The sequence below is a fragment of the Terrapene carolina genome, unplaced genomic scaffold (genome assembly GCF_002925995.2).
Source record: "Terrapene carolina triunguis isolate 2854851 unplaced genomic scaffold, T_m_triunguis-2.0 Scaffold627, whole genome shotgun sequence".
Classification (NCBI taxonomy): Eukaryota; Metazoa; Chordata; order Testudines; family Emydidae; genus Terrapene; species Terrapene triunguis.
This window is the reverse complement of record NW_020664978.1, coordinates 186,686-210,432: the sequence shown is the minus strand read 5'-3', so window position 1 is coordinate 210,432 and position 23,747 is coordinate 186,686. Positions and strand designations below refer to the sequence as shown.

The 23,747-nt window shown below is 46.1% G+C and overlaps 1 protein-coding gene across 4 annotated transcripts in view; it reads right to left on the bottom strand.

The window, feature by feature from the left end:
- The window catches only part of PLXNB1 (plexin B1), a 138,529-nt gene that overhangs the window by 66,641 nt on the left and 48,141 nt on the right, over window positions 1-23,747 (bottom strand). For 3 of the 4 annotated variants that reach the window (XM_029913384.1, XM_029913386.1, XM_029913385.1), the window contains 2 exons: window positions 18,860-18,988; window positions 988-1,088 (listed from right to left, as the gene is read on the bottom strand). In XM_029913384.1, the coding sequence (XP_029769244.1) occupies window positions 988-1,088; window positions 18,860-18,988 (230 nt within the window). The remainder of the gene's footprint in view (window positions 1-987; window positions 1,089-18,859; window positions 18,989-23,747) is intronic. The other variant, XM_029913387.1, reaches the window with a different exon arrangement.

The window sequence follows — 23,747 nt, the reverse complement described above, 5'->3', positions numbered from 1 at the left end:
TGCATTTTTTGGCTACAATATTGCTGTGAGCAGGACTCTCCCCAGCAAGAGTGGTAGGGAAACCAAACACACCAACTACAGTAGTGACAACAAGCTAAGGCATGTAGCCTCAATAGCCCCAACAGTGCTATGGGAATCCAAATTTGGGCATGAATGGAAATCCTGGCCACACTGGGTACATTAGATATAGCACAACTTCATTTTGTAAATTATATTTACAGTTTACAGCTGACTAAACCTGGCCACTAAGATTAAAGGTGGAGGTGAAAAACCTGAGAGGAATAAGGGACATAACAGAGGGTTATGAACTGAACACTGTGGCACTGCATAGACAGAAACAGAGAAAAGGATAGCCAAGTGGAAGTAGAACCATGTTTGATGAGAGCTGGAGTTCACAGCATTGCTGGCTCCACTACCAAGGACTGGAACAGAGTGTTGAAGGCTGAATGAGGAGAGAGGATGAGCCAGTAGCAGCAGAAAGGAGAAGGCTGTTAGCTGCATAGAACAGACTAGTTTCCTTGCTGTGGTCAGTGAAACCCAGACTGAGATCCACTGGGAAGAATACAGTGCATGGTGACTGAAGAGAAGCGCAGAACTGAGTGAAATGCAGTGGCTCCAATTTGCAGGAACTGGAAGGTGCCAGAGAAAAAGCAGCTGTTGACTAATGGTGGCATTTCAGGGAGGTAGTGTGGGGAGACAGAATCAGATGATAGAAGGATGAGGGATTAAAGAATGAATGAACTCAGAGGAGATGCATGTACCACATGCAGCAGCTAAAAGTATTCCAAGTAGGGCTATACAAGTCTAAATGCATGTTGCACAAGATCATATAAATGTACGAATAGAAGAGTTAACATAATCGCATACTGTACCTTATTGGCGTTTTCCAGTAAAACTGATAGAACTAAACAAAAGAAAATTAACTAGCTAATCCCAAATAATCATTTCTCTGAAGAGCCTTGTTGAGGAAGTGATCAGAGATCTTACCGTCCCTGGAGAACACACCAGCCACAGTATGGATCTTTCAGTGTCAAACACGATTCACAATCCAAGTACTGTGAACATTCTAATATGGGAACCTTTACCACCTGCCAGAGAAAGACAAATTAATCTAGTGAAATTCCAGCTGAAAACCCAGCAGCTCCACCCACAAGTCCTACAACTTCTGCTCATTCAACATCCTGTTAGCTACCAGAATCATCTGAAACTAAAGAAATAGGAGCCAAATGTTCAAAAGTGGCTGTTTCCCATATTAGTAGAAGAGAAATTTGTCCTATTGGATGGTGTTGGCTGCTACAAAAATGCCAAGGCAGAGCTAAGACACAGGTGGTGCTATTATATAAACTACTAGTAGTACAATCTTTTTCAAAGGCAGAAAACTCTGGTATTGTGAAAAGGTCAGATTTTAATGTCACAGAAAGACTGATGCACAATAGATTCCATCCCTCTTTTCTCACAGAAGTTGTTGCAGTACAGAGTTATGCAATGGATCCTTGATGACACCCTGCAGTATGACACCTTTTTGCGGATACAGACTAACACGGCTGCTACTCTGAACCCTGCAGTATGTGCTTCAGTTCAGTTCCCAATAAATATTATAGTGGACCGCCTGGTCTAGTATAGTTAAGGTATAGGCCAGCTGTTTGTTTAAACCTCAATTCTTCTAAGTGCTCTAAAATCTACATAGTTACTCAGATTGCCTTGAAATTTGATATGGCTCATCGGGCACTGGTCAGGGTGTTCCAAATTTGTGGTCATTTTGACCAAGGGGTTCCCAAAATACAAACCCCCAAAAAAGTATTTTCTTAATGTTGACATATTTTTGCCCAGACCTAGGGATCAAACCATGGCTCTGATCCTGATACAAGGCTCTCACTCACTTGAGTGTTTCCCCCAAAGAGTGCATGGCACCCACTAGCCTTCTGGGGGAGCAAAATTCAGAATGGTATTAGCCGAAGAGCTTGGCTCCTAATTTACCCTCATGCCTAATGCTCACAAGCAAATCAGATTACACTGAACATGCAAAGATAGAGAAGCCAAGAGAGTTTGTAGTTTAGGAAGTTTAATGGTACCTAGATAGCTCATGGGGATAAGCAGATGACTTAGATCCTAAACTGTGCCCAGCTAATGACACTTCAAATCCCCGGTAGGGCAAACATCTGGAAAAGGTCTGAGCTGGAAGGGCTACATGTTGCACGAAATGGTAGGGGAGAGGTTGGAGAAGAAAAGAAACACCCCCGTCTTCTCTCATGCATGTAAATTTACTAAGCCCATGTAATAAAGCTCTCAAGATTTTGGGACATATAAACGATGTCTGAAATTTCTCTCACTGGCTCTGTTAACAACTACACACTTAAATGCATGATCATTATCCCCATTCCACTATCACAAAATGTACAGGAGAGAGAGGAGCCCTTCGGAATCACAGAGTAATGGTGTTGAGAGACTCCTGCACTGCAACTGTTGCTGGCTCTGGCAGTGGCCCTGCTGAGTGACCTTGGGCAAGTCTCTTCACCTCCCTGACATTTTCCTTAATCAACAAGTGTTGTAGCCAACATGGAGGAATTCTACATTAGATCTTGACAGATAAAGAAGGTCTGATCACAGAACTAAAATTAATGGTAATTTAGGTACACGTGATCATGATTTGATCATATTTCTAATATGGACCATTATAATAAAGTCCAGACCAGTGATATAAATATATACTTGGTGCTTTAAAAATGCCAATTTCACAAAGTTGAAAACATTTATCAGCCAAATCTGCTGGGAGGAAGAATTCAATCAGAAAAATATAAATGATCATCCAAAATTGTTTAAGATCACTTTTACAGATGCCCAAAAAGCCACAATCCCACAACTGAGGAAGAAGGGTTAAAAATCTGATCTGGTTTAGGGGGGAAGTGAAGGCAGCTATAAAAAAACTGAAAAAGATCTATATTTAATGGAAGAGAGGGGAAGTTGATAGTAATGAATATAAATCAGAAGCTAGGAATTGTAGAAAATTGATAAGAGAAGCAAAGGGACACAAGGAGACATCTATGGCTAACAGAATTAAGGACAATAAGGAGGCGCTTTTTAAGTACATTAGGAACAAAAAGTATCCTAACAACGGTATTGGTCCATTAATAGATGGAAATGGTAGAATTATCATAAACAACACAGAAAAGACAGAGGTCTTCAATAAATATTTCTGTTTTATATTTGGGAAGAAAATAGATGATGTAGTCATATCATATGATAACACATTTTCTATTCCACTAGTATCTCAGGAGAAACAGCAACTACTAAAGTTAGATATTATAAAATCAGTTGGTCCAGATAATCTGCATCCAAGAGTTTCAAAAGAGCTGGCTCAGGAGCTTGCTGGGCCGTTAATGTTGATTTCAATAAGTCTTGGAATACTGGGGAAGTTCCAGAAGATTAGAAGAAAGCTACTTTAAAAAGGATAAATGGGATGACCCAGGTAATTGTAGGCCTGTCAGTCAGACATCAACTTCGGCAAGATAGCAGAGCGGCTGATATGGGACTCGATTAATAAAGAATTAAAGGAGGTTAATATATTTAATGCCAATCAATATGAGTTTATGGAAAACAGATCCTGTTAAACTAATTTGATTTTTTTTTTATGAGATTACAAGTTTGATTGATAAAGGCAATAGTGCAGATGTAATATCCGGAGACTTCTGTAAGTCATTTGACTTAGTAGGCATGACATTTTAAAACCTGAATGATACAAAATTAATATGGCACACATTAGATGGATTAAAAACTGGCTATCTGACAGGTCTCAAAAATTAATTGCAATGGGGAATCATTATTGAATGAGTGTGTTTCTAGTGGAGTCCTATAGAGATCAGTTCTTGGACCTATGCTATTTAAAGTTTGCAGATGACACAGAAATTGGGGGAGTGGTAAATAATGAAGAGGACAGGTCACTGATTCAGAGTGCTCTGGACCGCTTGGTAAACTGGGCACAAGTAAACAATGTGCATTTTAATATGGCTAAACGTAAATGTATATATCTAGGAACAAAGAATGTAGGCCATACTTACTGGATGGGGGACTCTATACTGGGAAGCAGTGACTCTGAAAACGATTTGAGGATTGGTGGATAATCAGCTGAACATGAGCTCCCAGTGTGACACTGTGGCCAAAAGAGCTCATGCAATTCTGGGATACACAAATGGGGGAATCTCAAGTATAAGGTGTAAAGAGGTTATTTGACCTCTGTGTTTGGCACGTGTGTGACCGCTGCTGGAATACTGTGTTCAGTTCTGCTGCCACAATTCAGGAAGGATGTTGATAAACTGGAGAGGGTTCAGAGAAGAGCCATGAGAATGATTAAAGGATTAGAAAACATGATTCAAGGAGCTCTAGTTATTTAGCTTACCAAAGAGAAGGTTAAAGGGGAACTTGATCACAGTCTATAAGGACATACATGGGGAACAAATATTTAACAATCTGCTCTTCAATCTAGCACAGAAAGGTGTAACGCAATCCAATACCTGGAAGTTGAAGATAGACAAATTCAGACTGGAGATAAGACGTAAATTTGTAATAGCGAGAGTAACTAACCACTGGACAAGTTACCAAGGATCACAGTAGATTCTCCATCACTGACAATTTTAAAATCAAGAGTGGATGTTTCTCTAAAACCTATGCTTTAGGAAATATTTTGGGGGAATCTATGGCTTGTGTTATACAGAAGTCAAACTAGATGACCACAATGGTCTCTTCTGGTCTTGGAATCTACGAATTTGTAAATAATCTATGGACCTGAGCCTCAGTTTCCCATATGTAAAATGGGGATAATGATGTAAAGTTCTTTGAGATGTACTGATGAAAAGCGCTATATAAAAGCTAGGTCTTTTTGTTACTGTCTAGACACAGTCGTTTATCTACTGCAAACCTAGATGAGAACTGTGATGAACTGGGGTTATGTCTGACTACAGGGAACAGGGGATAGATTTGTACAGAGTACTGTCACCAGGCAAAGGCAGGTTTATGTGATTGGAGACTCCTTGCTGAGGAGGTTGGACAGGCCTGTGACCAGAGCAGACCCTGAAAACAGAAGGGTGTGCTGTCTGCCGGGCGCTAAGATAAGGGATGTGGACCTGCGGTTGAAAAGGATCCTAAAAGGAGCAGGTAAGAACCCTTTGATCATCCTTCACGTAGGAACGAATGACACGGCTAGGTTCTCGCTAGAGAGAATTAAGGGAGATTATGCCAGGCTGGGGAAGACGCTTAAGGAAGTGGAGGCTCAGATTATCTTTAGTGGGATTCTGCCTGTTCCAAGAGAAGGACAGCAAAGGGCTGACAGAATTATGAGGATAAATAGCTGGCTAAGGGAGTGGTGCTATAAGGAGGGCTTTGGGATGTATGGCCACTGGGAGGCTTTCGGGGACAGACAGCTGTTCTCGCAGGATGGACTTCACCTGAGTAGGGAAGGGAATAGACTTCTGGGAGGGAGGCTGGCTCATCTCATCAAAAGGGCTTTAAACTAGGAACTTGGGGGAGACGGTTGGGAGATGTTCAGTTAATCTCCACGCCAGATTCCAACACTGAAAAGGAGTGTGAGGAGATAAGCACAGACATAGGTAGGGGTAGGGAATTGGACATAAGAAAGAGGGGGCGGATGGACAGCATAGGGTCCGTTCCAAATTGCATAACTAATGGGAGAAAGGATAGACAGCATACGGTAAGATGTTTATACACCAATGCGAGAAGCCTAGGTAACAAAATGGAGGAATTGGAGCTCCTGGTCCAAGAAATGAAACCTGATATCGTAGGAATAACCGAAACGTGGTGGAACGGTAATCATGACTGGAGTACAGGTATGGAAGGGTATGTGCTGTTTAGGAATGACCGGAAAAAAGGTAAAGGTGGGGGAGTGGCATTATATGTCAATAATGAGCTAAAATGTAAAGAAATAATAAGTGATGGGACGGATAAGACGGAGTCTGTATGGGCAATAATTACACTGCATAAAAGAACTACTAGAGCCTCCCCCGAGATAGTGCTTGGGGTGTGCTATAGACCACCGGGATCTAGCCTGGAGGCGGACAGAGAACTACTTAATGTTTTTAGGGAAGTAAAAACTGATAAGAACTGTGTCATCATGGGGGATTTTAACTTCCCAGATATAGATTGGGTAACAAATGCTAGTAACAATAATAGGGCTCAGATGTTCTTAGACGTGCTAGCAGATGAATTCCTTCATCAAGTAGTAAGTGAACCAACGAGGGGGGATGCCATTTTAGATTTAGTGCTGGTGAGTAGTGAGAACCTCGTTGAAGAAATGGTTGTAGGGGACAATCTTGGCTCGAGTGACCATGAGCTAATTCGGTTTAAACTAAATGGAAGGATTAACAGAAATGATACTGTAACTAAGGTTTACAATTTCAAAAAGGCCAACTTTAATAAATTAAGGCAACTATTTAGGGAAGTGGATTGGGCTAACATACTTAGGGATCTAAAGGCAGATGACGCCTGGGATTATTTCAAGCAGAAGTTGCATGAGATGTCTGAGGCCTGTATCCCGAGAAAGGGAAAACGATTAGTGGGCAGGAGATTTAGACCTAGCTGGATGAGCGGGAGTCTCAAAGGGGCGATTAAGAAAAAACAGAAAGCGTACAGAGAATGGAAGAAGGGAGGGATCAGCAAGGAAACCTACCTTAGTGAGTTTAGAGCATGTAGGGATGCGGTGAGAAAGGCCAAAAGCCGTGTAGAGTTGGACCTTGCGAGGGGAATTAAATCCAATAGTAAGAGGTTTTATAGCCATATAAATAGGAAGAAAACAAAGAAAGAGGAAGTGGGACCGCTGAAGAATGTGGATGGAGTGGAAATTAAGAATAATCTAGGCATGGCACAATATCTAAATGAATATTTTGCTTCGGTCTTTAATAAGGCTAATGAAGGGTTTAGGAATAGAGGGAGTAGGACAGAGGGGAATAGAGGAGGGGGGTAGACATTACAGTATCAGAGGTGGAAGCCAAACTTGACCAGCTAAACGGGACTAAATCGGGCGGACCGGATGATCTTCATCCTAGAATATTGAAGGAACTGGCGCGAGAAATTGCGAGCCCCTTGGCGACAATTTTTAATGAATCTGTAAACTCGGGGGTGGTACCGTTGGACTGGAGAATAGCTAATGTGGTTCCTATTTTCAAGAAGGGGAAAAAAAGTGACCCGGGTAACTACAGGCCTGTTAGTTTAACTTCTGTAGTATGTAAGGTCTTGGAAAAAATTTTGAAGGAGAAAGTAGTTAAGGACCTTGAGGTGAATGGCAATTGGGACAAATTACAACATGGGTTTACGAAAGGCAGGTCGTGCCAAACCAACCTGATCTCCTTCTTTGAGAAAGTAACAGACCTTCTAGATAAAGGAAATGCGGTGGATTTAATATACCTCGATTTTAGTAAAGCGTTTGATACGGTTCCGCATGAGGAATTATTGGTTAAATTGGATAAGATGGGGATCGATAGGAAAATCCAGAGGTGGATAAGGAACTGGTTAAAGGGGAGACTGCAGCGGGTAGTACTGAAAGGTGAACTGTCAGATTGGAGGGAGGTCACCAGTGGGGTTCCTCAAGGTTCAGTTCTGGGTCCGATTTTATTTAATCTATTCGTTATTGACCTCGGAACCGAATGTAGGAGTGGGCTGATAAAGTTTGCGGATGACACAAAGTTGGGAGGCATTGCCAACTCGGAGAAGGATCGGGATATTCTGCAGGGAGACTTGGATGACCTTGTAAATTGGAGTATTAGTAATAGGATGAGATTTAATAGTGAGAAGTGTAAGGTGATGCATTTAGGGATGACTAATAAGAATTTCAGTTATAAGCTAGGGACGCATAGGTTAGAAGTGACTGAGGAGGAGAAGGACCTCGGAGTCCTGGTTGATCGCAGGATGACTATGAGTCGGCAATGCGACGTGGCTGTGAAAAAAGCTAATGCGATCTTGGGATGCATAAGGCGAGGTATTTCTAGTAGGGACAGGGAGGTGCTGCTTCCGTTATACAAGGCGCTGGTGAGACCTCACTTGGAGTACTGTGTGCAGTTCTGGTCTCCTATGTTTAAAAGGGATGAACTGAAACTGGAACGGGTACAGAGAAGGGCAACTAGGATGATCCAAGGAATGGAAAACCTTTCCTATGAAAGGAGACTCAAGGAGCTTGGTTTGTTTAGCCTAACCAAAAGAAGGCTGAGGGGGGATATGATTGCTCTCTTTAAATATATCAAAGGGATAAATACCAGGGAGGGAGAGGAATTATTTCAACTCAGTGCTAATGTGGACACGAGAACGAATGGATATAAACTGGCCGTGGGGAAATTTAGGCTTGAAATTAGACGAAGGTTTCTAACCGTCAGAGGGGTGAAATTTTGGAACAGCCTTCCGAGGGAAACGGTGGGGGCGAAAGACCTCTCTGGCTTCAAGATTAGGCTAGATAAGTTTATGGAGGGAATGGTTTGATGGGATGACGTGATTCTAATCAATTAGGCAATAACGGACTTCGCTGGTAAAATGAGGGTCTGGCTAGAGAATCTTGCCTGTATGCTCGGGGTTCTGCTGATCGCCATATTTGGGGTCGGGAAGGAATTTTCCTCCAGGGTAGATTGGCAGTGGCCCTGGAGGTTTTTCGCCTTCCTCCGCAGCATAGGGCAGGGGTCGCAAGCTGGAAGATTCTCTGCGACTTGAAGTCTTTAGATCACGATCTGGAGACTTCAACAGCAGAGCTAAGGGAAAGTGGGGGGGTCAGCTTTTGTGGCCTGCATCATGCGGGGGGTCAGACTAGATGACCATACTGGTCCCTTCTGACCTTAAAGTCTATGAGTCTATGAGTCTGTATAAATTATGAATTCTGATTGATATTGTGAAGTTGTACTGTGAAAACCTGCTTTATCATGAATGCTTATACATATGTCGATCCACCATAGCTGACAGGACCTGTAGCGGTTACACACCAGACAGATACTACAAAAGGTGCTTAAGACCTAATGACCCTAGTCTGGTGAAAACATCTGGGAACAGTGGGTGAGCTGCATCCTTAGAAAACCAGTTTAGCTGACTCCTCTGAAGGTAGGGGGGAAGGTAGGAGCAGTGGCAATTTACCAGGAGTAGAATAAAAAGACCAGGTGACCAGGAGAGGTTTAAATAAAAGAAATACACAAGAACAGGGGGAGTCAGACAAGCAGCAGCAGCTTGGGGCAAGAGAGAGCATGGTCACAGAAGCTGGATAAGGGGCTCCAAGGGAGAGGTCATTCAGCATTTAGCAGCCTCATGAGATAGGGAGTCTCTGCCCTGTTTCCTGAGGCCAGATAACCACAAGAACTCTGGACAACCCAAGGGATTCATACCCCAGCCAAAAGAATGCCCTGCAATGCTGAGGAAACTGAGGCAGGGACATGCGTTTAGTCCTGTGCTTTACATTATTACGTATAAAAGAGCATAAAGGCATTAGACTATACAAAGTGCATGTGTGTTGTCTGCTTCAGAACTACTGCATGGCCCTGGGAATTAAACTGTACTTCAGAAACGTCACTTCTTTGGGGCAAAGTTTTGGGAGAGGGGGATGTTTATGTAACTGAGGTCAGTGCTGATCCTGGGTCCTAGGACAGGTGGGTTTGAAGCCCTGTGATGCACATTCATCCTGCAGGGTTTAATGCAAGCCAGATGGGCCAATTAACAAATTAGGTAGCTAATTAAGGAGGCTCAGAAGGGGCTGCTGGGATAAAGCGGACACTCCCAGGAGAAAGGGAGGAATGAGTGGAGACTGCAGCCTGCAGTCAATCCCTGGGAAGAAGGAGGAGGCTTTGGGAACTGGTAGGCCTAGGAAGAAAAGGGAAACCAGTAGTCGGAAGCAGCCCAGGGATAGAGCAGTGAGGCTAGAGAGAGAGGGCCCAGAATGCTGGGCTGAACCCAGAGAAGAGAGCGGGCCCGGGTTCCCCTACCAGCCACTGGGTGAGTGGCACCAAGACAGTGAGCGGGAAGACTGCCTCAGACTATTGAGGAGCTAACCCCGCCCAGAAGGGGAGAACACAGATAGTGACATGGCCAGAGGGTCAAGCCATGGAGAGGATATTGCGGTTCCTGAGGCTGCGAGAGGGGCTACAAGCAGATAGCAGAGACGAAATGACAGTGTGCAAACTGCAGCTGGGAAATGGGGGGCAGCATCGGCCTCAAGCTAATCCCCAGAGTACCAGGAGAAGGCACCAGCCCAGCAGCGAGTGATGCGCCCTGTGACAAGCCCCATTTCCAAGACGTGGTAGCAGTCCGAGAGTCAGTGCCCAGGAAATGTGCCAAAGAAGCCAAGGGAGGAAGCAGTGCTGCAGCCTGCTGAGGTTTTAGAAGTGTAACACATGCCAGGGGATCCAGAGCTCAGAAGCTTGGATTCTCCTCACAGCAGTCCTAGTGGATGGCCAGGAAGGAGTACTCGCTAGGATCTGTGACAACTACAACTGCCTAAATGGCTACTAACTCCTACAAACATTCCTCTTTCTGTTTTAAAAAAAAATAATAGGAAATTCACTGATGGAAGGCATCATTAATGCAGAGTTAAGGTTGTCTGGCGGTATCTCATGCCCTCAAAAGTATCAAGTTCAGCAAAAGTCAAACCTTTGAAAGAGGAAATACAGAGTTAAGGTACACGCCAACAAAACATTACATCTGCCCTCTTTGAGTAAAGACCCAATACTTCCATAGCTGACATACCTGCACTCTGCTTTTCCAGAAAGTGCATATCACTCAGGGAACTGGGCATGTGACAACTGTAGCAGAGTAATATGCCTTCTCTTTTCTAAGGCAAAATTTGTTTTTAGGTGAGCTGTTCTGAACAGGAGCTATCTACACTATTCTACACTCAAGCATTGGGCAACCACACACTGGTTAAATTTTACAACTCCCTCACCCCCTTTTACACCCCCTTCATTCTTACTCATAGGATTCCACCTAACATTACACTTTCATTTACCTATCATTAAGCACACTGACTGGGTTTCATATCCCACCTCACTGCTGACAATCCCCATGGCAAGCATAGCCCTGTACCCCCCCTCCTGACGCAACCTACACAACTCAGTGCTGAACTGATGCATTCCTTTGATCACATATGGTGGAGCAAAGACTAACATGTCCTCATATCACCATCATAGCTCTGTGATGCTCCTTAAAGAAATCTCCAGACCTCTTCAGATCACAATCACATCTCTATCAAGCTGCTCCAGCTAATGCCTCCACTATTCAATATAGCTATTCTTAACACAGCGAATGCAGAATGCAGTTAATTCCCTGGGGCTATTCCCAGCCCGGGGGGGTGGGGGTGGGCAAGGCAGAGTTAAGGTTGTGTTGGTGTGTACTTTAACACTCAAGGAAGACAAGACCGCTAAGGAGATGGTCCATCACTGGCTGTTAGCGAGGATGGGCAGGGATGCAAAACCATACTCTGAAGTGTCCCTTTACCAGAAGCTGGGAATGGGCGACAGGGGATGGATCACTTGAAGGATCACAGGATCACTTGAAGAGGAGACACTAAATGAATTTTTTGCATCAGTCTTTACTGCAGATGACGAGAGGGAGATTTCCACATCTGAGCTATTCTTTTTAAGTGACAAATCTGAGGAACTTTCTCAGATTGAGGTGTCAATAGAGGAGGTTTTAGAATAAATTGATAAATTAAATAGCAATAAATCACCAGGACCAGAGGGTATTCACCCAAGTGTTCTGAAGGAATTTAAATGTGAAACTGCAGAATTACTAAATGTGATATGTAATTTATTGCTTAAATTAGCCTCTGTATCAGATGACTGGAAGATAGCTAATATAAAGCCAATTTTTAAAAAAGGCTCCAGAGGCCCTCTTGGCAGTTATAGGCCAGTAAGCCTAACTTCAGTACCAGGGAAACTGGTTGAAACTATAGTAAAGAACAGAATTATCAGACACACAAATGAACATGAAAAGTTGGGGAAGAACCAACATAGCTTCTGTAAAGGGAAATCATGCCTCACCAATCTATTAGAATTCTTTGAGGGGGGTCAACACGTATTGGACAAGAGTGATCCAGTGAATATAATGTACTTGGACTTTCAGAAAGCCTTTAACAAGGTTTCTCACCAAAGGGTCTTAAGCAAAGTAATCAGTCATGGGATAAGAGGGAAGTCCTCTAACAGATGAGTAACTGGTTGAAAGATAGGAAACAAGGGGTAGGAATCAATGGTCAGTTTTCACAGTGGAGAGAGGTAAATAGTGGGTTCCCCCAAGGAGTCTTACTGGGACCAGTGCTGTTCAACATTATAAATTATCTGGAAAAGGGGTAAATTGTGAGATGGCAGTTTGCAGATGATACAAAATCACTTAAGATAGTTAAGTTCAAAGCAGACTGTGAAGAGTTACAAAACTGGGTGTGTGGGTAATAAAATGGCAAATGAAATTCAACGTTGAGAAATGCAAAGTCATGCACATTGGAAAACATAATCCCAACTCTACATACAAAATAATGGAGTCTAAATTAGCTGTTACCACTCAAGAAAGAGATCTTGGAGTTATAGTGGATAGTTTCTGAAAACATCTGTTCAATGTGCAGTAGTCAAATAAGCTAACAGAATGTCAGTAACCATTAGGAAAGGGATAGATAAGAAGACAGAAAAGATCATAATGCGACTTTATCTATCCATGGTACACCCTCACCCTGAATACTACATGGAGTTCTGGTCGCCACATCTCAGCTTGGAAAAGAGATGACTGAGGAGGAATTTCGGACAGTTACTAACCTTTCTATAACTGTTGTTCTTCAAGATGTGTTGCACATGTGCATTCCACGTTAGGTGTGTGCACGCCCTGCGCATAGTTGCCAGAAATTTTTCCCTCAGTGGTACACATCAGGTCAGCTCTAGCACCCTCTGGTGCCATGCGCTCATGGAGCAGTATAAGGGGACTGGCCAACCCCACACCTTCTCAGTTCCTTCTTGCCAACTAATTTTGTCAGAGGGGTAGGACAGTGGGTCATGGAATGGACATGTGCAACACATCTCAAAGAACAATAGTTACAGAAAGGTTAATAACTATCTTTTCTTCTTCGAGTGCTTGCATAGGTCCATTCCATGTTAGGTGACTCATAAGCAGTACCCTAGGAGGTGGACTTACAGTTCATGGACATGAAGACTGCAACATTGCCATACCAAACCTGGCATCATCAATAGCTTGCTTGGTCATGGCATAGTGGGAAGAAAAAGTATGCACCAACAACAAGGTCGCCACTCTGCAAATGAACTGGACTGGGATCTGAGCCAGGAACGCCACTGAGGAAGCTTGTGCTCTCATAGAATGGGCAGTCAGGATGGCAGGTGTTGGGATGCCCACCTCCTCACAGCATGTGTGAATGCAGGAAGTGATCCAGGATGAAATTCTCTAAGCCGAAATGGGTAGGCCTTTCATCCTACCTGCTATTGCCACAAAGAGCTGTGTGGATTTACGGAATCGCTTGGTCCTTTCTATATAGAAAGCTAGGCCATGCCTAACATCCAGCATGTGCAGATGCTGCTCCTCCCTATTCTTGTGAGGTTTCGGGAAGAAAACTATCAGGAAAATGGTCTGATTACTATGAAACTGTGAAACCACCTTCGGGAGGAATGCGAGTTGGGAGCGAAGTTGTACCTTTGTCCTTAAAGAACACCATGTATGGGGGTTCTGAAGTAAGGGCACTAATCTCTGAGACCATCCTTGCTACCAGAAAGGTGACCTTCCAGGAAAGCTACAATAGAAGGCACGATGCCAGCAACTCAAAGGGAGGGCCTGGGAATCTTGACAGGACCAGGTTTAAGTTCCACGGGGGAATGGGTTCCCGGATCTGCGGGTATAGCCCTTCTAAGCCCTTGAGGAAGCGAATGGACATTTCGTGTGAAAAAACTGACTGACCCACCACCGGAGGGTGGAAAGCTGAGATGGCTGCTAGGTGTACTTTAATAGATGAAATAGCTAGGGCTTAGTGTTTCAGCTGAAGAAAATACTCCAGCAGAGTCTGGAAAGTGACCTAATGGTCGAGAGGCCTCGATTGGATGACCAAATGGAGAAACACTTCCACTTGGTGAGGTAACATGGCAGACTTGCTCCGAACAGGCGTTTAACCGTGGAACTTCCACATGGTCAGGTGGAGGGTGTTGAGGTTTGGGTAGAGCATTCAGCCATGATCTTGCGAGATCAGGTCCAGGAGGGGAGGGAGTGGCATTGGGGTCGATACTGACAAGTCCAATAACATATCAAAGCAGTGCTGGCGTGGCCAGGCTGGACCTATAAGAATAACTCTTGCCCTGTCCCGGTTGATCTTCAGTAAGACTTTGTGCACGAGAGAAATGGGGGGAAAGGCATGGAACAGGTGCTTTGCCCAAGGGAGTAGGAAGGCATCATTGAGTGAGCCTGGTCTGTGGCCACACAGAGGGCAAAACTGTTGACATTTCCTGTTCTGCCTGGTCGCAAACAGGTCTATCAGGGTATTTCCCCACCACTGAAAAATGATCCTTGCTATGTCGGGGCAAAGGAACCACTCTTGGTGAGAGAAGAAAGACCTGCTGAGCTGAACTGCCAGTTCGTTCTGGACTCCTGGAAGATGAGAAGCTTCAAGGTGGAACGAGTGCTTCACGTAGAACTCCCACAAGCGAATGGCCTCTTTACAGAGGGGGGAAGAGCGGGCCCCTCCCTGCCTGCTGATGTAAAACATGGTGGCTGTGTTGTCTGTAAGGACTTGTACAAGCTTGCTTGCAATGTAGGGTAAAAACACCTAGCATGCTAGGCGGACCACTCTGAGCTCTCTGACATTTATATGTAAGAAGAGCTCTTCCTGGGACCACAGACTTGGTGTCCTGAGGTGCCCCAGGTGAGCCCCCAACTCAGCTTGGATGCATCTGAGATTACGAAAATTGAGGGCTGGGGTCTGATGAAGGGAACGCCCAAGCCTACTGACCGGGAGTCCCTCCACCAGTCAAGGGGGGCAGAAACTGTGAGCACCAAGTCCAAATGATGATGTTTCGGTAAGTACACCAAGGCTGACAAAGCCTGAAGGGATCTGAGGCGCAGCCTCACATGCTGCACCATGTGTGTGCACGCAGCCATGTGACCCAACAGCCTGAGGCAGAAATTGGCTATTGTGACTGGGTGGACTTTGACCTGACATATCACTGACTGGAAGCAGGCTTCTGGGAGGAAGGCCCTGGCTCAGGTAGAATCAAGCACCACTCCAATAAACTCTATTCTCTGTACCAGGAGGAGTGTTGACTTCTGCTCGTTTATCAGCAGGACCAGTGCTCGAAAGGTTATTTGGACAAGGTAGATTCTGGCTTTCACCAGGGTCTTGGACCTTGATCAGCCAATCATCGTGGTATGGATATACTTGCACCCCTTGCCTTCACAGGAAGGCTGCCTCTACTGCCATGCATTTCATGAAGACCCGAGGGGTTCCTGAGAGGCAAAACAGGAGGACGGTAAACTGGTTGTGGGTCTGGTTCACGACGAACCTGAGAAACCTTCTGTGGCCTTGGAAAATGGAGATGTGGAAATAGGAAACTTTCAAATTGAGGGCGGCATACCAGTCCCCTGGATCCAGGTAGGGAATGATGGAGGCCAGAGAGACCATGCAGAACGTCAGCTTTTTGAGATAACTGCTGAGGCAAAGCAAATCTAGGATGAGTCGAAAGCCCCCTTTGGAATTAGAAACAGCAGGAATAAAATCCTTTTCCTCTCAGATTCTGAGGTACGTCCTCCACGGCTCCTACCCAGAGGAAGGCTTGCACATCCTGGGATAAAAGTTGCCCGTGAGAAGGGTCCCTGAAGAGGGACAGAGATTGGGGGTAGGAGGGAAGGGTGGAAATAAACTGAAGCATATAACCTTCCTCCACCATACTCAGCACCCAACAGTCTGTGGTGATAAGGGACCATGCAAAGCTGAAGTGGGAGAGATGGTCCAAAAACAATAAGGGAACAGGATCCGGTATAGGAACTGGTATAACGCCCTCAGGCACCTCATCAAAAGTTCTGTTTGGAGCCTCCTGAATATCTGGGAGGGCCAGGTAGCGAGACTGAAGCGGACAGGAGCATTTGTCTGCGCCTATAACCTCTGCTTCACTTTTTGAACAGGTCCTGACAGGAGGCAGAGGTGAAAAGCGGGCCAGTTGTTGGGCCTTGAAGTGCTTCCTTGAAGGTGCCGGGGCATAGAGACCCAGGGACTTGAGGGTGGCTCTGGAGTCCTTCAGGCTGTGGAGCCTTCTGTCTGTTTTCTCCGAGGGGAGCAAAGCTCCCTCGAATGGAAGGTCCTGAAGAGACTGTTGAACCTTAAACTCTGATATAGAGTCCCAGACGTTGAAATTGTATCTCCCTAGCAATACTACTAGTTGGAGATGTGGAGCTGTAAACCACCAGTAGAATAAACCTTTCTACCAAAAAGGTCCAGCTTTTTTTATTCTTTTGCCTTAGGGGTGGCCCCTTGCAGCCCCGCCTGTCTCTTTCATTGGCCTTCAAGACCAGAAGGGATCCAGGATTGGGGTGGGAGTATAAGTACTCGTAGCCTTGGTGGGAACAAAGTACTTCTTCTCTGCTCTCTTTGAACTGGGGGCCAGAGAGGACAGTGTGTGCCAGAGGGTTTTGACTGGCCCCATGATGACCTCATTGAGAGGTTGAACCACCTTCAACAGGGCCATCGCAGCCAAGATGTCGAACAGGCTGCGTGAGGACCTCCACTTCCAAACCTAAGTTCAAGGCCACTCTCTTCAATAGCTCCTTCTGAGCCTTGAAGTTGTCCTGGGGCCTCAAACACTGACATCAAACATCCCTAACACTGCCTTGTCTGGGGAGGAGGCCTACACTGGCAGGTGGCTCTCCTTCTCTCCTTCTTCACTGACCAGAACCCGCTGCTCCAGGGCCTGGGTCAGACGCTGCATGGTGTGACCGAGGAGTCCGCCTCTCCGACACCATCAAGTAGGAACAGCCTGAATGAGGGCCAGGCATCGGGGGGAAAACCCCATGGGTTTCAAAAAGGCCACTGCATTTGCATGGGCCAATGCCCACTGCACCAGGCACTTGGAGGAACCCCCGTACCAAGATCCACTGCCATGTAGGGCTGACTGGTGGGGCATTGGTAATGGCCCCTCGGCTGGGTGCACGACTCCACTTCCAACTCCAATGATGAGTCATCTTTCAGGGACCATGGAGGTGCTGTACCCGTCAGCTCCAAGAGCCAGTGCCGAGGATCCGGGGATTGGTGCTAAAGTGGGGAAGCCTGTGTCGACATCAGCAGGGCCACTTCCCTCTAGATGGTACTGAGGGCAACATGCTCTCTTCTGTTTGCCCTCATCGCCGGCACCAACTCTTGCACCGCCCGCAACGGTGGTACCGAAAGCACCAGCAAGTCCCTGGCCGCAATGAATGCATCCCACCATCCCGCAGGCACCATGATGTTCCCCAGGTGCCAATGGCTGATCTGGCACTGCATTCAACACAGCCTGTGAACAGGGTGGACTCGACGGTGCAACCAGCAGAGCAGGGGCAGGGGAATGGCCAGACACAGACAGCACTCCACTGCGCTCCTTGTGCTTGTTCTTGCTTGTTCTTTCTTAGATCTAGGGAATGCCACCTCTCAGACCGCTGCTTCTTATCCTTCTTTCTCAGCACCAGTGCGGTGCCAAGAGTCCTGTGCAGCAGGAGCACTACTCCTTACTGACGCCGAGGTACTTGGCACCAAGTCTGACCAACTCGGCTCCAAAGTTGGTCTGAGTTCCCTTCCATCAGGAGAGACTTTAACCTGGCTTCCCAATCCTTCTTCATAACCCAGCTTCAACTGGCAGCAGATCTGACAGCGATCTCATACATGAATCTCCCCCAAGCACTTTAGACAGCTGGAGTGCAGGTTGCTCACAGGCATGGGCTTGCCGCAGGAGGCACAGGGTTTGAAGCCCGGAGACTGGGGCATATCCAGGTATGAGAGCGGCGGAAACGCAGCTAATAGTTGCGAGAGTCCAACTAAGTCCTACCTGAGAAACAACAACTGGTTGAGAAAGAAAGAAATGGGATAGAGAAACAGCAAAAAACACTGAGAATCACCTGCTGAAGCAAGAGGAACAGTTCCAGCAATCATTAGCGGTGGTAAGAAGGAACCGAGAGGGTGCGGGGTCAGCCAGCCCCCTTATACTGTGCCATGAGTGCGTGGCACCAGAGGGTGCTAGAGCTGACCCGACCCGTACCACAGAGGGAAAATTTCCTGGCAACTGTGCGCAGAAGAGAGGTCTATAAAATCATGAATGGTGTGGAGAAAGTGAATAAGAAAGTGTTATTTACCCCCTAGGGGAAGCTAGGTCACCAGCTGTTGAGGTCTCCTCTTTCTCTCCCTGGAGAGAGGGCTGAGGATTGAAGGACATTGTAGGTAGATGTGCTGCACAGGGATTGTGAAGATGGCTTGGTGGTGGTTACATAAATAAAAACCTCACAGAAGTGTTGACAATTAAGAGACATCCAAGACTGGGAGTGAACCCAAGGCAAGGTGGGAAAGGAGCTTGCCCTGTTACAGACCCTAAGTTCTTTTTCTCCACACTGCTAACATATCTGTTACTATCTAACTGTTGGTCTCTGTAGCATAACAACCCCCTTTTACGCTCATCCATCATTGCTGACATAACTACATGACTGGTGCACAAGGATGCATAAGGGCTGAGATACCAATCCCTGGGATGGCAGGATTCCCATCATATTTCACAGCCATGGCATGAGGCAAGGCCCCTGTGGCCACAGCCTGAGGCTGACTACAGACACCACTTTCCCTCAGGACATACTGTGGGCCCCAAGTGCTTTCATTCCTTTGCAGTAGGGATTTCATTGCTCTCACCATTGACTGGGTCATGACGTACAGGTGCTGCTGCGACTGGTCAAAGAGCAGGTCTCCACTCACCATGCTGTTCAAGTGGATGACTAGAGAAGCATATGTATTAGCATCTCCCATTGCTCCTAAGTACACCTGTAAGAGACAGAGTCGTAGTCGGCAGGCAGGCAAAATGAAGAGGGAAGTGGGCGGCCAGACAGGTTTGTGGACAGCTGCTGTTTGTCTTATCTCCTTGTTACATCTTGTCATAAACTAGACTGTAATTACTCTGGAGCAGAGACAGTCTCTTATCTGTACAGTGCCCAAAACAATGGGCTCCCACAGCCTGATTGGTGGCCCTAGGTGCTACAGAAATGTAAATGTATAACAATAATGGGGAAAGGAGATATACAAATGGATGAGCAGGTAGGTATGTGGGCAGGCGAAGGGGAAAGTGCACTTTTGCAAACAGATTTGAGGGCTGATGGGCAGACATCTGAACAGGCAGAGAGGAGTGGACGAGTCAATAAGTGAACAAGTGGTCTGGTGGATGGGAGAAAAGTGAATGAATGAAATTAGCAGGGCAATAATTGCCACCTCCTGGACATAGCTATTGACTGATGTAGTGCTTAAACCACAAGATTTTTCAGGATAGTTTGTGTGTTCACAGGGTGTAGGATGCCCCATCCTGGCCACACCAGTCCCATGAAAACCCTGAGATTATAGCTGAGGTGGTCAGTCATAAACTTGCTGTGGAAAGAACTAGTTATCAAGCCACTGAGTGACCATCATGAGAGAACATGCTGTAATCACATCCATCACTGCTGCCTACTGGGAACACTAAGGTCTGGAGTCGGGGGTTGGTGGTGAGAGTTTCGGATCTTGGTCCTTGTGGTACTAGGAAGGGGGAGATAAGGCAGGGAAATGTTGGGGAAAACAGCTGGAAGATGTAGTGAGGAAAAGAGCTTCCCCGTTAGCTGAGGCTGTTTTTCCATTATATGTCACACAAGTTTGCATTCAGGGGGTGGAGTTGAACCTACACTTCTTTGGAGTTACCATATAACAGCAAAGAAGAGTAATTCTCACCACTGCTATGTGGGCAGAGGTGAAAGTGGGCCGGTACGGGCCGGTATGCCGTACCAATAAGAGGTGGCTGCTGGTACGGGCCTGTACATAGGTGATGTTAAAGTGCTGCCGCGCGTGGCAGCACACTAAGATCGCTGCCCCTTTTGCCCCCGCAGGGGCTGCCGGGGGAAGGGAGCGGGGCAAAAGGGGCAGCTGCCCTGGGTCCTGGTGATTTAAAAGGGCCTGGGGCTCCTGGCCACCGCTGCCACTACTGCGGCAGCAGCCAGAGCCCCGGGCCCTTTAAATCGCCACCGGAGCCCCTGCCGACATGGGCAGGGCAGCACTGAAAGGCTGGCTGGGGGAGGCTGAGGCCCCCACCCCTTCCAGGAGCCCTGAGCCGGGCCCCCGTACCAGTAAGACTTAAGTTACTTTCATTCATGTACGTGGGGCTATGAGATTGGGACCATCTCTTTCAGCTATGAATCTCTATGCCTTGACAGTAGACACTGCAACATGCTCTACCTGGAGGTATATCTTAAATCAACCCAGAAACTGAAAAGTGTGGAAACTGTGATAACCTAATTGGTATGTGGTGTGCCTCTTGCTAGCAGCATATGGAGCGTTTGTTCTAGGGCCTGTACTGGCTGCCTACAGGTTTCCAGGGGAAATTTATAGGAGCTAAGTTTGGTCTATAGAGACCTAAGTGTCGTAAGTTATATTGCATTGAGGAAGGATGACCATGTGGTTAAGGTTCTGGACTGGAACTCAGGACACCTGGGTTCTGTTCAAAGCTCTGTCACAGGCTGTGTGTGACCTCAGGCAAATCACTCTGTGCCTCAGCTCTCCATATGTAATGGGGAATATTCTTTATTTCAGGGGATTTGTTAGGAACAATTCAGTGTTTCTGAGGCTTTAACGACATGGTCAGAAGGACTAAATAAGCACCTAGACAGAGACATACTGCTGTAACTGTGGCCAGTAAAGACACCTGAATGGTTGTCCTGTTGGTATAAGAGAGAGGGAACTGCCAGCAGGGTATTCTCCGTGAGGGGCCTCCATTTGGAATTTATTCTCATGGCTGATCTCAGATTGCACTAACCTGTCAGCAACCAAGGCCTCATCTATGTATTCAAGGATGGTTGTGATACAAGACACAAAAGGGATGAAGGATGGTTGAGTAGTTAGTATGCTAGCTTGGAACTTAGGAGACCCAGAGTCAATTCCCTGCTCTTGCACAAACTCCTATATGACTGTGTGTAAGTCACTTGGGCCCAGATTCCCAAAGGTATTCAGGCTCCTTCCATTGTTAGGAAGTGGGTCATTCGTGGGTCTTGGCCTTAGTCACTCCATGCCTCAGTTTCCCATCTGTAAAATGGGATAAAAGCATTACACTATCTCACTGGAGTATTGTGAGGATAAACACATTAAAGATCTCAGGTGCTCAGATACTATGGTAATGACTGCCATATACCTAAGAAAGATCACTGGCATTTGCGGGTGGGTTGGGATGGTTGGTTATTTTGTGGTTTGGGGAAAATGAAGGGTTTTTTTTAAGAGAGTAATTATTTTGATACAGGCCCAGGATAGAGGGCTTTTTCTTTGTGTTACAAATTTATGTATTTATATGGCAGACTCAAACACTCAGTGGCAATCCTAGAGATGGACACTCAAAGAAGAGGTTTAAAGCAAGAGTAGAGTACAGCTCTTAAAAGCCTTGCAGAGTAGCACCAGTACTGGCTCAGAGAAGATTATAACCGAAACTGTGTTTTGTATAAGCAGTTCTGCTTATTTTTAGGGATCCATGTCAGTCATGGAGGTCACGGAAGTTACGTATTCCGTGACATTCCATAACCTCCGGGCCTTCTGCAGTGGCCAGTGTGGCTGACCCTGGGGTTGCCCAAGCAGCTGGCCACAGGGACAGCCACACTGGCCACTGCTGGAGTGGCTCTGTAGCCAGTTGCACTGGCTGCTGCTCAGGCAGCCATGGGCAGCAGCCACTTCAGCTGGCCCCAAGGATTGCCTGAGCAGTGGCCCCAGGGGTGGCCAGAGCAGCTGCTGCTCGGCGGCCTCCTGCAGCTGGTGCCACTGGCCCCAGGGCCCTCACCCCCGAGAGGTGCCCCCCCCCCGGCCTCCTCCCCCTCGAGCAGCAGCCCCCCAGCTAAAATTTAGTCAGGGGTATTTATAGTACAAGTCATGAACAGGTCACAGGCCATGAATTTTTGTTTATTGCCTGTGACCTGTCCATGACTTCTACTAAAAATACCCGTGACTAAATTGTAGCCTTACTTATTCTTAATTGAGAGCATGCTGAGTTTGAGCACAAGCCATCAGATGGCGCTGCTATCCAGCAGAGACTTACTTCTCTGGAACAATGAATGGGCGAGACAGAAGTTGTTTCAGCCCTTAGTAATAATAGATTGTGGCATGTGAGTGACAAACATCACAGGGAGGCAGAACAATTCAGTGTCTTCTTGTAGGTTTGTCAAGATAATTGATCTGAGTGACTAAACAGTTCTACTTTGGGAATTATGATTCTCTGCAGTCTTTCCCAAGCCCCAGTGAAGTGGATCAGCATTAATATCCCGAATTTGTAGAGGAGGAAATTGAGGAACAGAGACATGACATGTCACCTAGGGAGTCAGTGGAAAATCTGGGAACCAAAGCCAGATCCCAACTCTGAGATTCATAGATTCATAGATTCAAGGACTGGAAGGGACCTCGAGAGGTCATAGAGTCCAGTCCCCTGCCCTCATGGCAAGACCAAATACTGCCTAGACCATCCCTGATAGACATTTATCTAACCTGCTCTTAAATATCTCCAGAGATGGAGATTCCACAACCTCCCTAGGCAGTTTATTCCAGTGTTTAACCACCCTGACAGTTAGGAACTTTTTCCTAATGTCCAACCTAAACCTCCCTTGCTGCAGTTTAAGCCCATTGCTTCTTGTTCTATCCTTAGAGGCTAAGATGAACAAGTTTTCTCCCTCCTCCTTATGACACCCTTTTAGATACCTGAAAACTGCTATCATGTCCCCTCTCAGTCTTCTCTTTTCCAAATTAAACAAACCCAATTATTTCAGCCTTCCTTCATAGGTCACGTTCTCTAGACCTTTAATCATTCTTGTTGCTCTTCTCTGGACCCTCTCCAGTTTCTCCAAATCTTTCTTGAAATGCGGTGCCCAGAACTGGACACAATACTCCAGTTGAGGCCTAACCAGCGCAGAGTAGAGCGGAAGAATAACTTCTCGTGTCTTGCTCACAACACACCTGTTAATGCATCCCAGAATCATGTTTGCTTTTTTTGCAACAGCATCACACTGTTGACTCATATTTAGCTTGTGGTTCACCATAACCCCTAGATCCCTTTCTGCCGTACTCCTTCCTAGACAGTCTCTTCCCATTCTGAATGTGTGGAACTGATTGTTCCTTCCTAAGTGGAGCACTTTGCATTTGTCTTTATTAAACTTCATCCTGTTTATCAGACCATTTCTCCAATTTGTCCAGATCATTTTGAATTATGACCCTATCATCCAAAGCAGTTGCAATCCCTCCCAGTTTGGTATCAGCTGCAAACGTAATAAGCGTACTTTCTTTGCCAATATCTAAGTCGTTGATGAAGCTATTGAACAGAGCCGGTCCCAAAACAGACCCCTGCGGAACCCCACTTGTTATACCTTTCCAGCAGGATTGGGAACCATTAATAACTACTCTCTGAGTATGGTTATCCAGCCAGTTATACACCCACCTTATAGTAGCCCCATCTAAGTTGTATTTGCCTAGTTTATCAATAAGAATATCATGCAAGACCGTATCAAATGCCTTACTAAAGTCTAGGTATACCACATCCACC